The sequence below is a fragment of the Theobroma cacao genome, chromosome 9, assembly GCF_053813885.1.
Source record: "Theobroma cacao isolate CCN51 chromosome 9, ASM5381388v1, whole genome shotgun sequence".
NCBI classification, from domain to species: domain Eukaryota; kingdom Viridiplantae; phylum Streptophyta; class Magnoliopsida; order Malvales; family Malvaceae; genus Theobroma; species Theobroma cacao.
This window is the reverse complement of record NC_142647.1, coordinates 39570951-39587915: the sequence shown is the minus strand read 5'-3', so window position 1 is coordinate 39587915 and position 16965 is coordinate 39570951. Positions and strand designations below refer to the sequence as shown.

The window sequence follows — 16965 nt, the reverse complement described above, 5'->3', positions numbered from 1 at the left end:
ATTGCTATTTGTCTAAAATCTATTACATTTTCTTATCAAAGTAGTAGGCTTCTCCAAATATTAAATCTTGGGAATTTGTGGTATCAATTTTCCCAAAATAAAAACTATAGTTCATATAATATCAATGTTACTTACTAGTAATTAGCAAATCATATTGTTTCCATCTCAATTAATTCAATTAAGAGATTTTAATATTATATTTGAATTTAGATTTGATGTATTAAAATATATATAATTTTTATACATTGTCAACCCACAATCAAATAAAATATTATATTTTTTAACTTCATCTCTCTAAATTCTCTTCTACATTTGTTTTTCACGCCCATCAAGCGAGCAGTAATACTAATATGTATTTTTGTGTGGATATGTGAGGGTGAATGGATGATTATCTTGGTCCTTGTGTGGGGTGCAGTTTCTTCTTCCTTTGGTTCATGACTCTCTGAGTAGTCTGGTTAATGCTATGAAAGATATAATTGCGAAAAATAGATACTGGCTATCCTTTCCACTTCATTTATTGAGAAACAAATAAGTATAAAAGTTATACAACTAATCAGGGAGACCTTACATTCTTCTTCTCCCATCAGTCTTCTCCTTCCATTCCTCCCCTAGTTTTCCAACAAAGGGTTATTAGTAACGGATAAAAGGCAACATTTTCATTAAAAAGAAAGTGATTATTTATGGTAGGAAAATGCGATCGGTAAGCTTACATTCCCACCCAAAGCTGTCAAAGGTATGAAATGTTGTTGCACATTTCAAGCAAAAATAAAACATGTAAACAATCAAAACAACCTCTTTGACATTCACTAAAAAAAAATTAAAAGTATACGTGTGTTTAATTATTTCATTAAATTTGGTAAAAAAAAAAAAAAGAATCTGTCACGAAAGGGTGCACTCGGTGTGAGGATATCAATGGAGTACTTACTGATCTTCACAAGGGGTTGAACATAAAAGCAGTTTGTAAAGATTATAATCGATCATGATATTGGAGAGACATTATGAAAAATGAAACTAGACTCAAACACATGGCAAGATATTAAACAAATATCCACAAATCATTGTCGTGTATAAGAAAATGATATCTAGTCATTGTCTTCGACATGTTTCACAAGAAACACACCCGGCCGTGTGGTAATCCCCATTGCTTGCTTCTATATCATTTAGACAACCAACAGGAGCCAAAGCAAATATCTTAGCTCAGGTGGGCAAAACTTTCGTAGACCACCAAAAAAAAAAAAAAGAAAAGGGTAAAAATAAAAATCATGGCCAATGTTACGAGGGGCCCTAAGAAGGATAGATGTTGTTTCGCAATGTCTCTCTCCACTTGTTTATATGCAAGTCCCTTTCGAAAATCATCTTTCCTCGAAGGCCCCTTATCAGAGAGTAGCAACAATTCTTTCCTCCATGGAAACAGCATTATTAGAGGAGAGATCATTGTCTGTCCGTACGTAGTCGCCTGTTCCCGACGCATCTCATTCAACCACATTAACTAACAACCATGCACCCATGAATCTCTGTCTCTTTCACCATCAAAAGACACACTGAGGTCCAAATTGAAGTACGTCACTCTCTTTTTTTGTCTGCATATCTTCCACAGTCACGAGTCTCATGATGTCAAATTGGAAGCCCAAGCTTATGGGAGGCATATATTTATCCATGCCTCGCCATCCTTCCTACTTCAGTCTGGATTGGCATTATTTTTCATCCAGTCGTTTGATACATTTGCAAGGACTTACTACTGTCCATCATTGGCAGTACTTGGCGTTTAGTAGGGCGATAGTGAAGTTTTATTCAAATATCTTAGATGATACTTTCGGTAGTTGCTAAGATATTTCATAAGATACTTATGATTGTGTTCGAGATTTTTATAAGGAGATGCTTCTTCTTCTGCAAAACGTATCCTTGATATAAACAGTTGAATCTCAATTAAATACGGCCGAATCTTGCACTTCTTTAAATTGATTTAACTGATGGAATTATCTGTCCGAATTTTTTAGTAATATTTTTTACACCACTTAACGAGAGAGATAATTTCTAATATTTATTTATTTTTTTATAAACTCATTGAAGTAATTTTTTATATTTATATTGGTATTCTTTTAGCATAAGAAAGAAGAAAAAAAAAAAAAGTAAAATGCCTAACTTCAACATAGGGTGATGTTAGCATTATCTGTTGACCACGCGAGGACTGGGAGGTAGTACAAATAATGATATGTTGAAAATCTGGCAACAGAAGGTAGTACAAGAGGCTTAGGGTCTATTCCTCCATATAAGTACAAGGAACCCAAAAGAAGAGCTATCAAATGATGAAGAATGCAAATAATTGAAGCGAGGCAAAATCAAAGACCAATCGTTTGGCAGTTAAAGATAGATATTTCTTCCTTTTGTATCAGGCAAAACGACTAAACACATCAATGCAAATCAAAATTATTGATGTCTCACTGATTGCATCCATTGGTGCAACCTCATATTCATTGCAACCAGATTCGGAGTCCAAAATAATTCAAATTTTTTGTTCAAAACGTTGAAGTAGTTCTAAGGAAAGAGATTGGAGAAAAGCAACACAAATGAATGCAAAAGACAACTTGGATTTCGTGGCATGCACAGCACAAATGAAAAGTACAACCAAGCACCTAGGCAAGTGATATTGGAGATTTTGTTGATGCGGCCCTTCAACAAAATAACATCAGGCACTGATTCAACAAAAGGAAAAACTGAGAGCAACCGTTTTTCAGTAAATTAATTATTGACCAAATCATTTCTGTAAAAATGAAGACAAGTATATTTCTGCTCATTTCTTTTATTTCTTTTCATTTGATGCCATCTCACCAGGAAGAGTGCTACTAGAAACATGATTAAGATGAATAGTTATCTCTAAAGGGATTGCTGCACCCAAATCATGTCACTTCTTTCTTGCTTCTACTGAAACTTGCGCAAATAACAACATCAACAACATTGATAATGACACTCCCAGGGGTATGTATGTTAATTACATTCTTTCATCCCGCACGGACATGCAAGCTTGAGTTAAGGGTATGTATGCAAAGAGTAATTACATTACGATAGTGTTTGAAATATGGAAAAGAGAAACAGATAACAATACAAACCTTGAGGAAGGAGAAACAACTGGCATCCTAATGCAAATGCTGGTTATGAGCTGGCAGTTTTCAAACTCCTTGAAGAAACAAATAGATAACAGTCAATTGAATTTTCTTCTATAAAAACCAATTAAAAACTAGCCTATTTTATTGTCATAATATTCCTTGCACATTCATCTGTTCTATGGAATTAATAGATTTCGTGCACCATAAAGTTAAAATCACCAAACTCAGATTGAACTGATGTAAGTACATCTACTGACCAAGTCCAAGCACCAGCACCTCCATAGACCCCAAAATACCAAACACAGAAAAAGAAAAAAAAAGATGCAGGATAAGAGGAAAGAACTAGTGTGCTAATGCTACTGGACCAAAGGAAGTCAAATAGAGAGACTAGTGGACTGCTCAAGAGCCTAAACAGAAACAGAATGACACATCAATTGAAGAGGAACACCAGTTCCCAGTTAAATGAATCAAATGAAGAAACAACAGGCTGCATAGCATTCAGACTCTATCAGACATTAGTTGATCCAATTAACAGTTGAAGGAACAACATATTCAGGTTCCAGAAAGAAACTGTTACAGGAAGAAATAGAAGGAAAGAAATCAACATGTTATTCAAAAGAGAAGGAAATGGATTTCAGCAAAATAAATTCACTAGTAAGGAATTAGACTGACAACTGATATAAGGTAAGATTATTCCACAGCTGTTTGCTTATCCCCATTCCCTGTTATTGTAAATCACCAAGTCATTAAGAGGCATGAATGGGGAATAACTTATTCACAAAGAGAAAATGGCAACTCCTGTAAATATACGTGAACAACCTAGCTATCTCCATATCTCTGATCAAAATTTTTCCAGGACTCTACTATCCTCCAAACCAGAAAGTAGCATAAAAAAACAAATCACAGATATTGCAATACCCTACTATATAATTGTTAGCCTTATACAAGCAATTATGACATAGAACAGAATTAGAATTATCATGTCTTCCATTCACTATTTTCATGTAGATTATTCCACAGCTGTTTGCTTATCCCCATTCCCCATTATTGTAAATCACCAAGTCATTCAGAAGCATGAATGGGGAATAACTTATTCACAAAGAGAGAATAGCAATTACTGTAAATACATGTGAACAACCTAGCTATCTCCATATCTCTGATCAAAATTTTTCCAGGACTCTACTATCCTCCAAACCACAAAGTAGCATTAAAAGAACAAAGCACAGACATTGCAATACCCTACTATATAATTGTTAGCCTTATACAAGTTATTATGACATAGAACAGAGTTGGAATTATGATGTCTTCCATTCACTATTTTCATGTAGATGATCCATGCTAATAGAACTCTATGTATGACCCATGCGATAAGCTGCGCATGGTAACTTTAGCTTAAGGGTAGTAAAAGAAATCTACCTTACCATATTCATCTGCATTCATTGCACGCATGATACATGAAAATATGCATACACACAAACACACATATATAAAAGAAATGGAACACTATAGCAAGATAAGCCTTCTTCATTCCAGATTTACTTGCCTTTTTTCTAAGATGATTATCCTGATAATCTTTTACAGCTACCTATTTTGTCCTAATAGTCATGATAAATACAGATGAATTTGCTATGTATGATTCAACATGACCCAAATACATACAGTCATGAGGTTGACCTTACAACTAGCTTATTCACTACAGAAACCAAACATAAAGGCTCATTTCCTGCTTTTGACAGGTATTTATCCAAAAATTTTCACAAAAACTTCACATACCTATCTTCTAAGATGAAAAACAAAAGGAACATATATGTGTGTGTATCTATACCAGCTAAGGAAAACAAAAAATATTTTTCAACTAGTGACATATTCAAAGACTTCACATTTCAAGTACAAAGCAAATCACAATAAATGATATCTAGTAAAGAGCCCATGGACAAAGTTAAACTCTTAATTGGTTAGGAAAGGAAAACTCAGCACCAGGTAGAACCACATAACAAATTAATGAATGAATTATCTTGTGTACTGGACATCAAGTATGCCATTGAGAATTTCTACTGAAACAGGAAGGATTACGAAGAAGCTTTAATTTGTTCTAAGCTCAACCATATGGGGATAAATGAGTTCCAAATACAGAACATCTAGAACAAAGTCAAGTCCCGTCCCCGTCATGCAGAACACTATTAACTTATATTCAGAAACAGCATACTTGCCGATCAACCATTTTTATCATCACTTAGAAGCTAATAAATGCAAAAAATTGGTTTCATATAGGCTTATACAAGCAGATATCACCATTATTGCGAAGGGAGTGAAAATGTCAAACACATTTGAAAAGATGAAAAGAACGAAACATGTTTTTATTCTAAAGATGACTAAGTACCAAAATCAAGAAACGACCAAATGATATTCTAAGAGTAAAAATAACAAGCAGTTCGTTTATCCTGAACACCAGAACACTTAGACATATCACAGAATAACAAGCAGAGACGCAGACAGATGACTAAAAGCTCTAATTACTAAGCACCACCGCGAAGCCGAAGGACAAGGTGAAGGGTAGACTCCTTCTGGATGTTGTAATCTGCAAGAGTACGCCCATCCTCCAATTGCTTCCCAGCGAAAATGAGCCTCTGCTGATCAGGTGGAATCCCCTCCTTATCTTGAATTTTCGCCTTCACGTTATCGATTGTGTCAGAACTCTCCACCTCAAGCGTAATCGTCTTTCCAGTCAGCGTCTTCACGAAGATCTGCATCCCTCCACGGAGCCTCAGCACAAGGTGAAGAGTGGACTCCTTCTGGATGTTGTAATCCGCAAGGGTCCTGCCGTCCTCCAACTGCTTCCCGGCGAATATCAACCTCTGCTGATCCGGAGGGATCCCTTCCTTATCCTGGATTTTTGCCTTGACGTTATCAATTGTATCCGAACTCTCTACCTCCAGGGTAATAGTTTTCCCGGTCAAGGTTTTAACGAAAATCTGCATGCCTCCACGCAGCCTGAGCACAAGGTGAAGGGTTGATTCCTTCTGGATATTGTAGTCGGCCAGGGTGCGGCCGTCCTCGAGCTGCTTGCCAGCGAAGATCAATCGCTGTTGGTCCGGAGGGATGCCCTCCTTGTCTTGGATCTTGGCCTTAACGTTGTCGATCGTGTCAGAGCTTTCGACTTCAAGAGTGATGGTCTTGCCGGTTAGGGTTTTGACGAAGATCTGCATGCCGCCACGGAGACGGAGTACCAGGTGGAGAGTCGATTCCTTTTGGATATTGTAATCCGCAAGGGTTCGGCCGTCTTCAAGTTGCTTGCCGGCGAAGATCAAGCGCTGTTGATCAGGAGGAATGCCTTCCTTGTCTTGGATCTTGGCCTTGACGTTGTCGATGGTGTCTGAGCTCTCCACCTCGAGAGTGATGGTTTTGCCGGTTAGGGTTTTCACGAAGATCTGCATCTTGTACGAGGGATTGGAGGAGGAAATGCGAGGAGCGACGGTTGAATGGAAAGAAAATTTTCAAAGAGCAGAAGAAAGAAGAATTGTTGATTGCAAGGATGGGGAAACGAAAGGGAGGAGTGGTTTGATTATATACAAGGAAAAGATTAGCTTGTCAAGGAAGGAATTTGGGATCTGGAAGGTTCCAGAGCTATAACAGAAAGGCAAGGATTAAAATTGGCCAGAGAATTCAGAAGTTGCCTGTAACTGCACGGAGTTTCCACATGCGCATTACGTCATGCATGAGCGCCTCAAGTTTTTTCTTTTCAACTTCTATAAAGAGGGTATTTTTTAGAAAAATGTGCGAATAAAGTCATTTTAAAAATAATATTTAACATAAAATTATTATTATTATTATTTTTAAAAAAATTATGTGAATAAAGTCATTGCAAAAATAATATTTAATATAAAATTAATTACATGATAAAAATATTCTTAAAATTATTTTAAATAAATTAATTATTTATCACAATTTTTCTTCTTGATTTTTCTTTTCGGCATTCGTATTACTTTTGATTTTTCTCTCTTATTATCCAACTCTCTTTAATTTTATCAATTTTTTTCTCCCACATCCGTTTGTTGTGTTCTTGATTGTTCTTTCTCACCATTTCAATTCTCTCTAATTTTACAATGATTGCCATCTCTCTCTATTATTTCTCAGCATATCAATATTGATTTACAAACCATAGAGCAAATATGACATTAATGTACGTTTATGGGTTTATCGATTTGCATTTACAGAATCTCAAAGTTGATGGGTTGGAATTATATAAATCAAATTTATAAATTAAAGCACTTCCTAAAGTTGTTACACGTTATGCCTACATGTAACAACTTTAATACATTTGACGTGTAACAAATCTATTGAATATAACATAATTTAAACATGGCATGTAACTTATTTCCTATCTTTGTATTTCACTAAGACATAAACTTTAAGAATTAAACATCTTAAATATAACGTGTAATAATTCTTTTTTTAACATGATGTGTAACAACTTTTATTTCAATATGTTGTGTAACTTAGTCTCTATTTTTGTATTTCATTAGAACATAAATTATTGGAGTTAAACACTTTAAACATAACGTGTAATAACTTTTTTTTCCAACATGCTGTGTAACAATTTTTTTTTCAATTTGACATTTAACTTGATCTCTATCTTTATATTTCACTAAGACGTAAACTATTGGAGTTAACCACCTTAATATGGCATGTAACAACATTTTTTTTAACATGACGTGTAATAACATTTTTTTAAACATGATGTGTGACAATATTATTTTTTAAACAAGGTGTGTAACTTTGTCTCTATCTTTATATTTCATTAGCATATAAACTCTAGGAATTAAACACCTTCAACATGATATATGTAAAGCCCGACCTTATAAAATACTTGTCATGACATACATGTGATGGATAACATGTTTGCATGCTAGGAGAGTCCCGAAAAATTTACAAAAAGGTCGGTATTGTACCTAGAGGTACAATAAAGTTGATTTAAGCTTCGAACTATATCAAATAGGAATTTTAAGGTGAAATTGAGAGTTTTACGGTCCATGGATGACTCAAAATGGTAATTCGAAGTTTGAGGATCAATTTGGAGTCAAACCGAAATTTTCACTATCTAGGGGCAAAATAGTCATTTGCCACTTGGGGACAAAATGAGAATTTTAAAAAATATTTTTTTGGCCCCATTTGACTTATTGGAGTATGATTTGAGGTTTAGAAGTGAAAAATTTTAATTTCGGTATAATTTGAAGTATAGAGGTAAATGGTAATTTTACCACCTCAGGGGCAAAATTGTAATTTTCTACCACCAGAACATTTGTTCAGCACATGGTCCTCCTTTATCCTCATTTTTGACCTTTGACTAATCATGTGGTGGAGATAAAAGGTTTAAAATTTTTAAAGTTTTAAAAATGAACCAATGGAAAAATGTCATGTGTTAAGCTTAGGATATTTTATTATTTAACTTTAAAATCAGCATAAATCAGCCCATTACTCTCCAAATATTCGGCCAAGCAAGGAAGAGAGGGAAAGAAAAGAAGAACAAACCCTAGGTGAAGAATTTCAAGAGAAAAAGTGTGGAAAATCAAGGAAAACAAGAGAAAAAGGTAAAATTTTTTCAACTTAAGCTTGAAATCTATTTTTCTTAAGCATTTCTCCTTATTTTCCATGCTTAAATTACATGTTTTCATGATGAATTGATGGCTGATCAAAATAGGTATGGAGAGAGAAAGTTGTTGGATTGATTTGATCTTAAGTTATGTTAGTGTTTTTAGTTAGTTTAGCATATTTAGAAACAAAACAACAAGAAAAGAATTTATTTTCTCCAACAACCATCAATGGCCGAATTTACCATGTATTAAGTGAGGATGAATTTGATTTTTATTCTAGGAGAATTGGTTAGAAAATGATGGATTATGGTGTGAAAAAAAAGTAGAAAAAATCACGGTGTTAATGCACCATTATTGGCCGAAAATTTAAAAAAGAAAAGTGAAGATAGTTTTGCCAAATTTTAGGTTATTTGATTTGAGTTTGGTGAATTAAGATATTGGAAAAGAATTGGAACAATTTGGAGTAATTTGGGATTAAATTGGACACGTTAGTAATTTAATCGGGTGATAAGACGAATTAGGCCAATACCGGGTTTAGATAGTTACCAGTGCATTTTTGCATTTCATATCATGCATTAGTAGTCTAAATTAGTTTAATTTCAATTTAGTACCAATGTAGTGAGTTTCTCGATTTTGTATTGTGTCAAGGTGGCGAGTCCTTCGATAAAGGTAAAGGAATTGCATCCGAGGACCAGTAGTCTGAGTATTTCGAGAATATGCACTCTAGACATTGTGACTAAACTTACTGTCATTTTAATTATCTAGGGTGGTTTTTAGATGATATCATGAATTCTATGGAAAAAGGAATTTATAAAGGTAAATTTTCATGTTTTATGAATAAATGTGTTTCAATGAAATTAATTTATAAATTGTTTTGAAATTAATAATGATTTTGAAAAATAGAGTACACGGAGACTGTTAATTGTTGCAATTCGATTGTTTAAATTGATTGGCTTATGATAAATCGGGCATGATTGGCTAGTTGGCATTTGTATTGAAATACAAATTGTTTGGTTGCCTTGAAAGATCGTGAATTACAAAAATTACCATATCATGTTATTGAGTTTTATTGTATGGTGGATTATATATTAATTAATCACTGCAGTAGGGGGTTTATGTGAACCAGCCTTTTAGAAGGGTACGGTAAACCCCATTATATTCTTACTCCAAATGGAGAGGCACGTAGGGTATCTTCTGGGGTAAAGTTTAGAGTTCACTTCACACTAAACCACCACGTGAGGGAGAACTCAACCAACGCCAAGGAACAACTGTGATGTCCAACGAAAAATGTGTTTTATGTGAAATGTGAACTTTTAACAGCCTTGGCGGTCTCGGTAGGATGCCTCAGCCAAGATGTCCCCGAGAATGAATTTATGGCACAAGCCTAGTTTTAATGAGATTCATAAGCCTCTTTACGTACTTTGAATGAAATGTGTTCTAATACTGTGACCCAGTTTATGATGATTTACTTTATTGTCTCTATGTACTCAACTCTAGATGTTTATGATGATGTCTGTTTACTCATTGAAATTTTATAATCTCACCACCCTCATTTCCATCCGTTTTAGGTTCAGTATAGAGTGTAGATAGCTGATCTCATCGAGGACTATTGTTGGATCTGCATTTTTTAAACCGTAGGTTCACAATCCTCTTTACTTTTATTTATTCGGAGGCCCTCTTGTTATTGTAAATTAAATTAAATATTTTGGCTTACTGTATTATAGGATGTATAAATTTATTTAGCTTTTACGCTACAAAATTTATTTACGTATAACTCTATAAATATTGTTTTATAAAAAAATAGAATATTTTACTTAATATTTCTTTTATTTTCTTATTCTATTCAAATAACCATAATTTCGTTTTAAATAAAGATTTTAGACTTTTAAACACATTTTGATTATGAATTATGTGTTTTGTACTTGTAAATTACATTTTAGCCGGATTTTGAAATTTTTGAAAAAAATGATCAAAATACCCCAGTGAGATGAAAATTATTATTTTATTTGTTTTAAGTTGAAAACAGTTTATAATCTCTCGAAACAAAATTTTCGACAACAGTTACTCACGAGGGAAATGAGATATTGATATTAAGCCTTGCGGGATCCCGGTTGGCATTCCTGAAAATGAGTGTCTATCGGGGTACCGCGACGGTTGTCATGGGCTCGATAGGAGTACCTGGTCGTGACAACATATAACAATTTTTTTTCAACATGGCGTGTAACAATATTTTTTCCTGAATTTACTTGGTTGGTCCTTTCGTTAGAGCTCTTATAGCAACGGCATACCACCAATACATCCATTGCAACTATAAAGGCTTTGAGATCTTTTTGCAGCAACCCCACGAACTAAAGAAAACAAACAAAAGACTCATCAAAAATCAAAATAGCTTTGTCTTCATTTCTTTTTTTCTTTTTCTCTATTTGTTCGTTTGTATGTATGAGAGGATGATTATGATGATAACTCTTCTTTCTTCTTTTTCATCTTTCCATTTTTATACTTTAAATATTTTGTTGATAGCTTTTTACACCTTTGTACTATTGTTCTTGAGTAATGGTGAAGTTGATTTTTTCATTTTAAAAAAACAACATTTTTTTGTGCTTGAACATGAGAAGTTTTCATTAATACCAATTTTATCTAAAAATCTTTTTTCTTAGTTAAAAACAATTAAAATTAAAAAGAAAGTTATTTTTGAAAATATCTTATATTTAAAGGCTAAAAAAGCATCCTTTTTTTCTATACATAATGTATAAAGAGGTTTTTAATATATTCTTTATAATATTAATATGGGATAACTATGATAACTATAAAATTAAATAAAAATGTATAGTACAATAAAACTTAAAGAAATTTTGAGAATGAAACAACTATTAAGGTGTTTTTTTTTAATTGAGGAAAGAGAGATTGGAACCTTACACTTTAGGCAATGGGATCATGTACCAACCAATGAGACAAATGCTTAGGTGTTAAACAATAACTAAGGTTATTGAGGAAATTTATAATTTTTTTTTAAAAATAAAAAATTTAAATTTAAATCTAAAGTCAATATAATGAGACCTTAGTGAGTATATTTTTTTTTGAAAAGCACCTTAGTGAGTATATCAATAACATGTAAACGTTTTATTGAAAATGATAAAGTATTATTTGTTTAGAAAAAACAAAAATCATGCATGAAAGTATTTCTATTATTTGGTTTTTGTTGGGGGGGGGGGGGGGAATTTGCATTCTTGTCAAAATAGTAATATTGACATGATTATTAAAATATTTTTATTCAATAATTTAAATTTTATGATTAAAATATTAAAATATATATTATTATTACTATTTATTATTAAAATATTATTTATATTTAATATTAAAATATTACAAATAATAATATTTATTAGTAAAAATAAAAGGTATTATTTATTATATTAATATTTTATTTATTATCAAATTGTAATATAACAACATTTATTTATTATTAAAATATTAAAATTTTTGTTAATAATAATATTCAAAACAAGAATATTTATTAAAATATTAATAAAAATTTTATAATTAATATATTGATATTAAATAAAAATAGTTATGTGATGAAAATATCATTTAAAAGAACAAATAAAGATAATTTGAAAAAACAATTAAAGAGAATAAAGAAAGTATTTAAAGGGAGAGAAGAGATCTTGAAGTGTGTGTTTACAAATGAATTGAGGGAGCCTATTTATAGGCAAACAACCACCTTATCTAGATAGAATTTACAAGATGAAGATAACATTTAGAGATTAGATGAATTAAATCCTAATCCAATCTAATTTACATTAAATCTAGATATGGATAATATAAATGGATATTCACAAAAAATTCATATCACTCCCCCTTGAATATCTATTATATTAAGAATATGCTTTGTAAAACCTTATAAGGCAAAACCCTCATGGGAAAAAAATCCGAGTAAAGGAAAAAGAATACATAATTCCTTTCAAGAATACGTTTTTGAAATACTGCTTCATTAGAAACTTTATCAAGAAAACCCAGTGGGAAAACCCTTGATGAAAGAAAAGAGTATAGTGTGTATTTTACTCCCTTTGATGACTGCATTATTTAAGATCTTAAAAAAGTGCATTCCGATCTTTTACACCAACTTTTCAAATATTGCAATAGGAAGGGCATTAGTAAACAAATCTGCTAGATTGTCACTTAAATGAATTTGTTGAATACTAATATCACTATTTTCTTGAAGATTATGAGTGAAGAAAAATTTTGACGAAATATGTTTTGTTCGATTGCCTTTAATGTATCTTTCCTTTAACTATGAAATGCAAGCAGTATTATCCTTATATAACGTTATTGGAATTTCTTTCTTGGTTGACAAGCCACATGCTTCTTGAATATGTTGCGTTACAAATTTTAGCCAGACACATTCATGACTTACCTCATGAATTGCTAAAATTTCTATATGGTTAGAAGAAGTTGCAACTATAGTTTGTTTTATAGAACACCATGAAATAGCTATACCTCCATATGTGAATAAGTAACCTGTTTGGGATCGAGCTTTGTGTGGATCTGATAAATATTCTACATATATATGATTAATTAAATTTAATTTTAATGCATTTGAATAATGTAAGCCCATATCCATTGTTCTTTGGAGATATCGAAGTATATGTTTAATTCCATTCCAATGTTTTTGAGTTGGAGAAAAATTATATTTTGCTACTAAACTAACAACAAATGATATATCAGGTCGTATATTGCTAGCAAGATACATTATTGCTCCAATTGCACTAAAATATGATACTTCAGAATCAATAAGTTCTTTATTATCCTCACGAGGTCGAAAAGGGTTTTTTTTTCACATCTAGTGATCTTACAACCATTGGTGACCTCAATGGATGTGCTTTGTCCGTATAAAATCATTTTAACACTTTCACTATAAAATTAGATTGATGGACAAAAATTTCATTTGTTAAGTGTTCAATCTAAAAACCTAAACAAAACTTTGTTGTTCCAAGGTTTTTCATTTCAATTTTTTTCTTTAAGTAATCCACGGCTTTTGATAACTCTTCAAGAGTTCCAACAATGTTTAGATCATCAACATAAACAGTAATTATCACAAATTCAGATCTAAATCTTTTTATAAAAACACATGGGCATATAAGATCAATTTTACCATATTCTTTCAACAAATATTCACTAAGGCGATTATACCACATGCATTTGGATTGCTTAATCCATATAAAGATTTATTTAATTTAATTGAATAAATCTCTCGAGAATTCAAATTTTGTGCTTCAAGCAATTTAAATCCTTCAAAGATTTTCATATAGATATCATTATCAAGTGAGTTGAATAAATAGGTTGTAACTTCATTCATCAGACGCATTTCAAGCTTTTCATGTATTGCTAGACTAATTAAATAACGAAATGTAATTGCATCCACCATAAGAGAATATGTCTCTTCCTAATCAATATAAGGTTTTTGGGTAAAACCTTGTACAACAAGTCGTGCTTTATATATCACAATCTCATCTTTCTCATTTCATTTCCACACAAATACCCATTTATATCCCACTAATTTTATGCCATTTAGTGTGCAAAGTACAGGTCCAAAAACTTCACGTTTTGCAAGTAAATTCAATTCCACTTTGATTGCATCTTTCCACATTGGCCAATCATTTCTATGTCTAAATTCTTCAATAAATATAAGTTCAAGATCCTCGTTTTTCTTTCATAATATTGAGTGTGATATTATATACAATAGTATCGTCGACGTGTATCCTATTCCAATTCCATCTTTTCCCATAATGACATAATTAATTAAGATCTCTTCATTTTCAATAATTTTAGATACCTAAATTTCTTCTGAAATTTTTATCAATTATGTCAAGAGTTTCTTCTAGAGTTTTCACTTCCTATTTCTAACCATATTGAATATTTGTTCTTTTTTTTTTAAGGATTTTATTTTTGGAACCAATTGGTCTCTACACTTTTGGCATGCTTTATCCTACAAGGATATTAATTCTAATAGTAGTATTTACATCTGGTATATAAAATTTAGTTGTTTTCTTTAGGTCAGTAAATACGTTTGGCAACAGATTTACTTTATTTTGCAAAAAAATTATCTTTTGAACTTTATGCTCACATTGATTTGTGTGAGGATTGAAACTAAATAATATTAATATATTCCAAAAGAATTTCCTTTTTCAGCTGCTTATTTTCTCCCCTTAATGTTGAAAAAATTGTTTCATCAAAATGACAATAGGCAAAACCTTGCCATGAATAAATCTCATGTTGATAGTTCTAAATATTTAATTATAGATGATTTGTATCCAACATATATTCTTAATCTCCTTTGAGGACTTATCTCTGTGCATTGTGGTGGAGCAATTGGAATATATACCGCACATTCAAAAATTCTGAGATGAGAAGTATTTGATTTCTTATCATAAATCAATTGTATAGGGGAGAATTTATGATAATTCATTAGCCTGATGCATATAAGTCCTGTTGCATGCAAAGTGGCATGCCCCTAAACAAAAATTGAGAGTTTAGATTTCATAAACAATGTCTTTACAATTAGTTTGAAGTATTTAATAAACGATTTGCTAGACTGTTTTATGTATAAACATGAGCAATAAGCTATTCAATAATTATTCCAACTAATATACAATATTCATTAAAAGTTTGAAATGTAAATTCACTAATATTGTAAAAACGAATAGTCTTAATTACATAATCAGGAAAATGTGCTTGCAAACGTATGATCGTAAATGTTAAATTGCAAGTTGATAATAAACACACATGTAACCATCTGCATCGATTAAAACTGTAAAATATCTAAATGTTCCACATGGTGGATGTAAGAATCCACATATATCACCCTGAATATGTTTAAAAAATGTAGGGGATTCAGTCCCAACTTTAACTAGTGATGACCTTATAATTAATTTACCTTCAGAGCAAGCAGCACATGAATATTCATTATATTGAAAAATCTTCTAGTTTTTCAATGGATGATCACGTTAATTTTCAATAATTTTTGCATCATTATTGATTCGGGATGGTCCAACTGGTCATGCTAAACATTAAAATCATTAATAAACTTCTAGTTTACTATAGTATAAGTTTCAATCATTCTAATATTGTTATAATATAATCCATAGAACAAAATGAGTAATTTTTTTTTTCAATACACTTTTTACTTGAAATAATAGATGTAATATAGAGGTATTAAGTGTCTGTTTCATTCATTGTCTCTATATGGTATCTATTCAAACAAATATCTTTAAAATTTAATAAATTTCTTTGAGACATTGAAAATAATACATCCTCTATTAAAAACTTTGTTCTTCAAGGTAGTAAAATATTGTCTCTTCTGGAGCCTTCAATTAATCTTGTACTATTAGATATTGTATTGACATTGGTTTCTTCCATTGTCAAGTTGGAAAAATATTTCTTGTCTTTAAATATAGTGTGTATTGTAAAAATGTCTGCTAGAAATATATTTACATCATGGATGTTGGATCTAACAAGATGAATATCTATATTTTTCTTCAATAAAAAAAATGATATATACAATAAGAAACTTACAAGTTAACATAAAAGAACATTAAATACATAATTAAAACACAAAATAAGAATATATCATTTAAATATAATAAGAACATACAAAAGCATCTTCATACTATAGTTATACTAAAATCTACCAATTACTATTAAGTTCATTTTCAGATATTTCCATTACCAATCAAATGATCAATTCCTTTTTTAGGATAAGAAAATTAACAATGGATATTTTATTAACAGTCATAAAATTAATTCCTCTTTTAAGGTGGACAAATATCTTGATGTGCTATATCAATTGGCCATGATTAAAATCATCACAAGATGTTTTAGTTTTCAGTGATGTTTGATAAAATTCAAGACATACAACAGGTACGTGACCAATGGTTTTTCATGCCACATGAATGACAATACGTTTTCTATATTCCTTTTATTCTTTTCATTTTTATCTTTTCATTATTCATCCACTTTTGGTGAGTTGAAAGTATTCATCCACTTTTTTTAGATTATAAGTATCCGTTCACTTTTGGTGGGTGATCCACTTATGATGGGTTATCTACTTTTAGTAAATTATCAATTTTTAATGAATTAGTGGGTTAAGGCATTCATCCACTTTTGATGGTAAAATTATCCATTCACTTCTAGTGGTAAAATTATTCTTAGATTATGATAGTATAATTATCTATCAACTTCTGGTGGTAAAATTATTCATAGATTCTGATGGC

The 16965-nt window shown here is 31.4% G+C and overlaps 1 protein-coding gene across 1 annotated transcript; it reads right to left on the bottom strand.

The window, feature by feature from the left end:
- Positions 1 to 5440: 5440 nt before the first annotated feature.
- Positions 5441 to 6728, bottom strand: LOC18589750 (polyubiquitin 3). The gene has a single exon (XM_007014862.3). The coding sequence runs from the start codon at positions 6536 to 6538 to the stop codon at positions 5621 to 5623; it is 918 nt and encodes a 305-aa protein (XP_007014924.1). The 5' UTR covers positions 6539 to 6728; the 3' UTR covers positions 5441 to 5620.
- Between the last annotated feature and the right edge of the window lie 10237 nt (positions 6729 to 16965).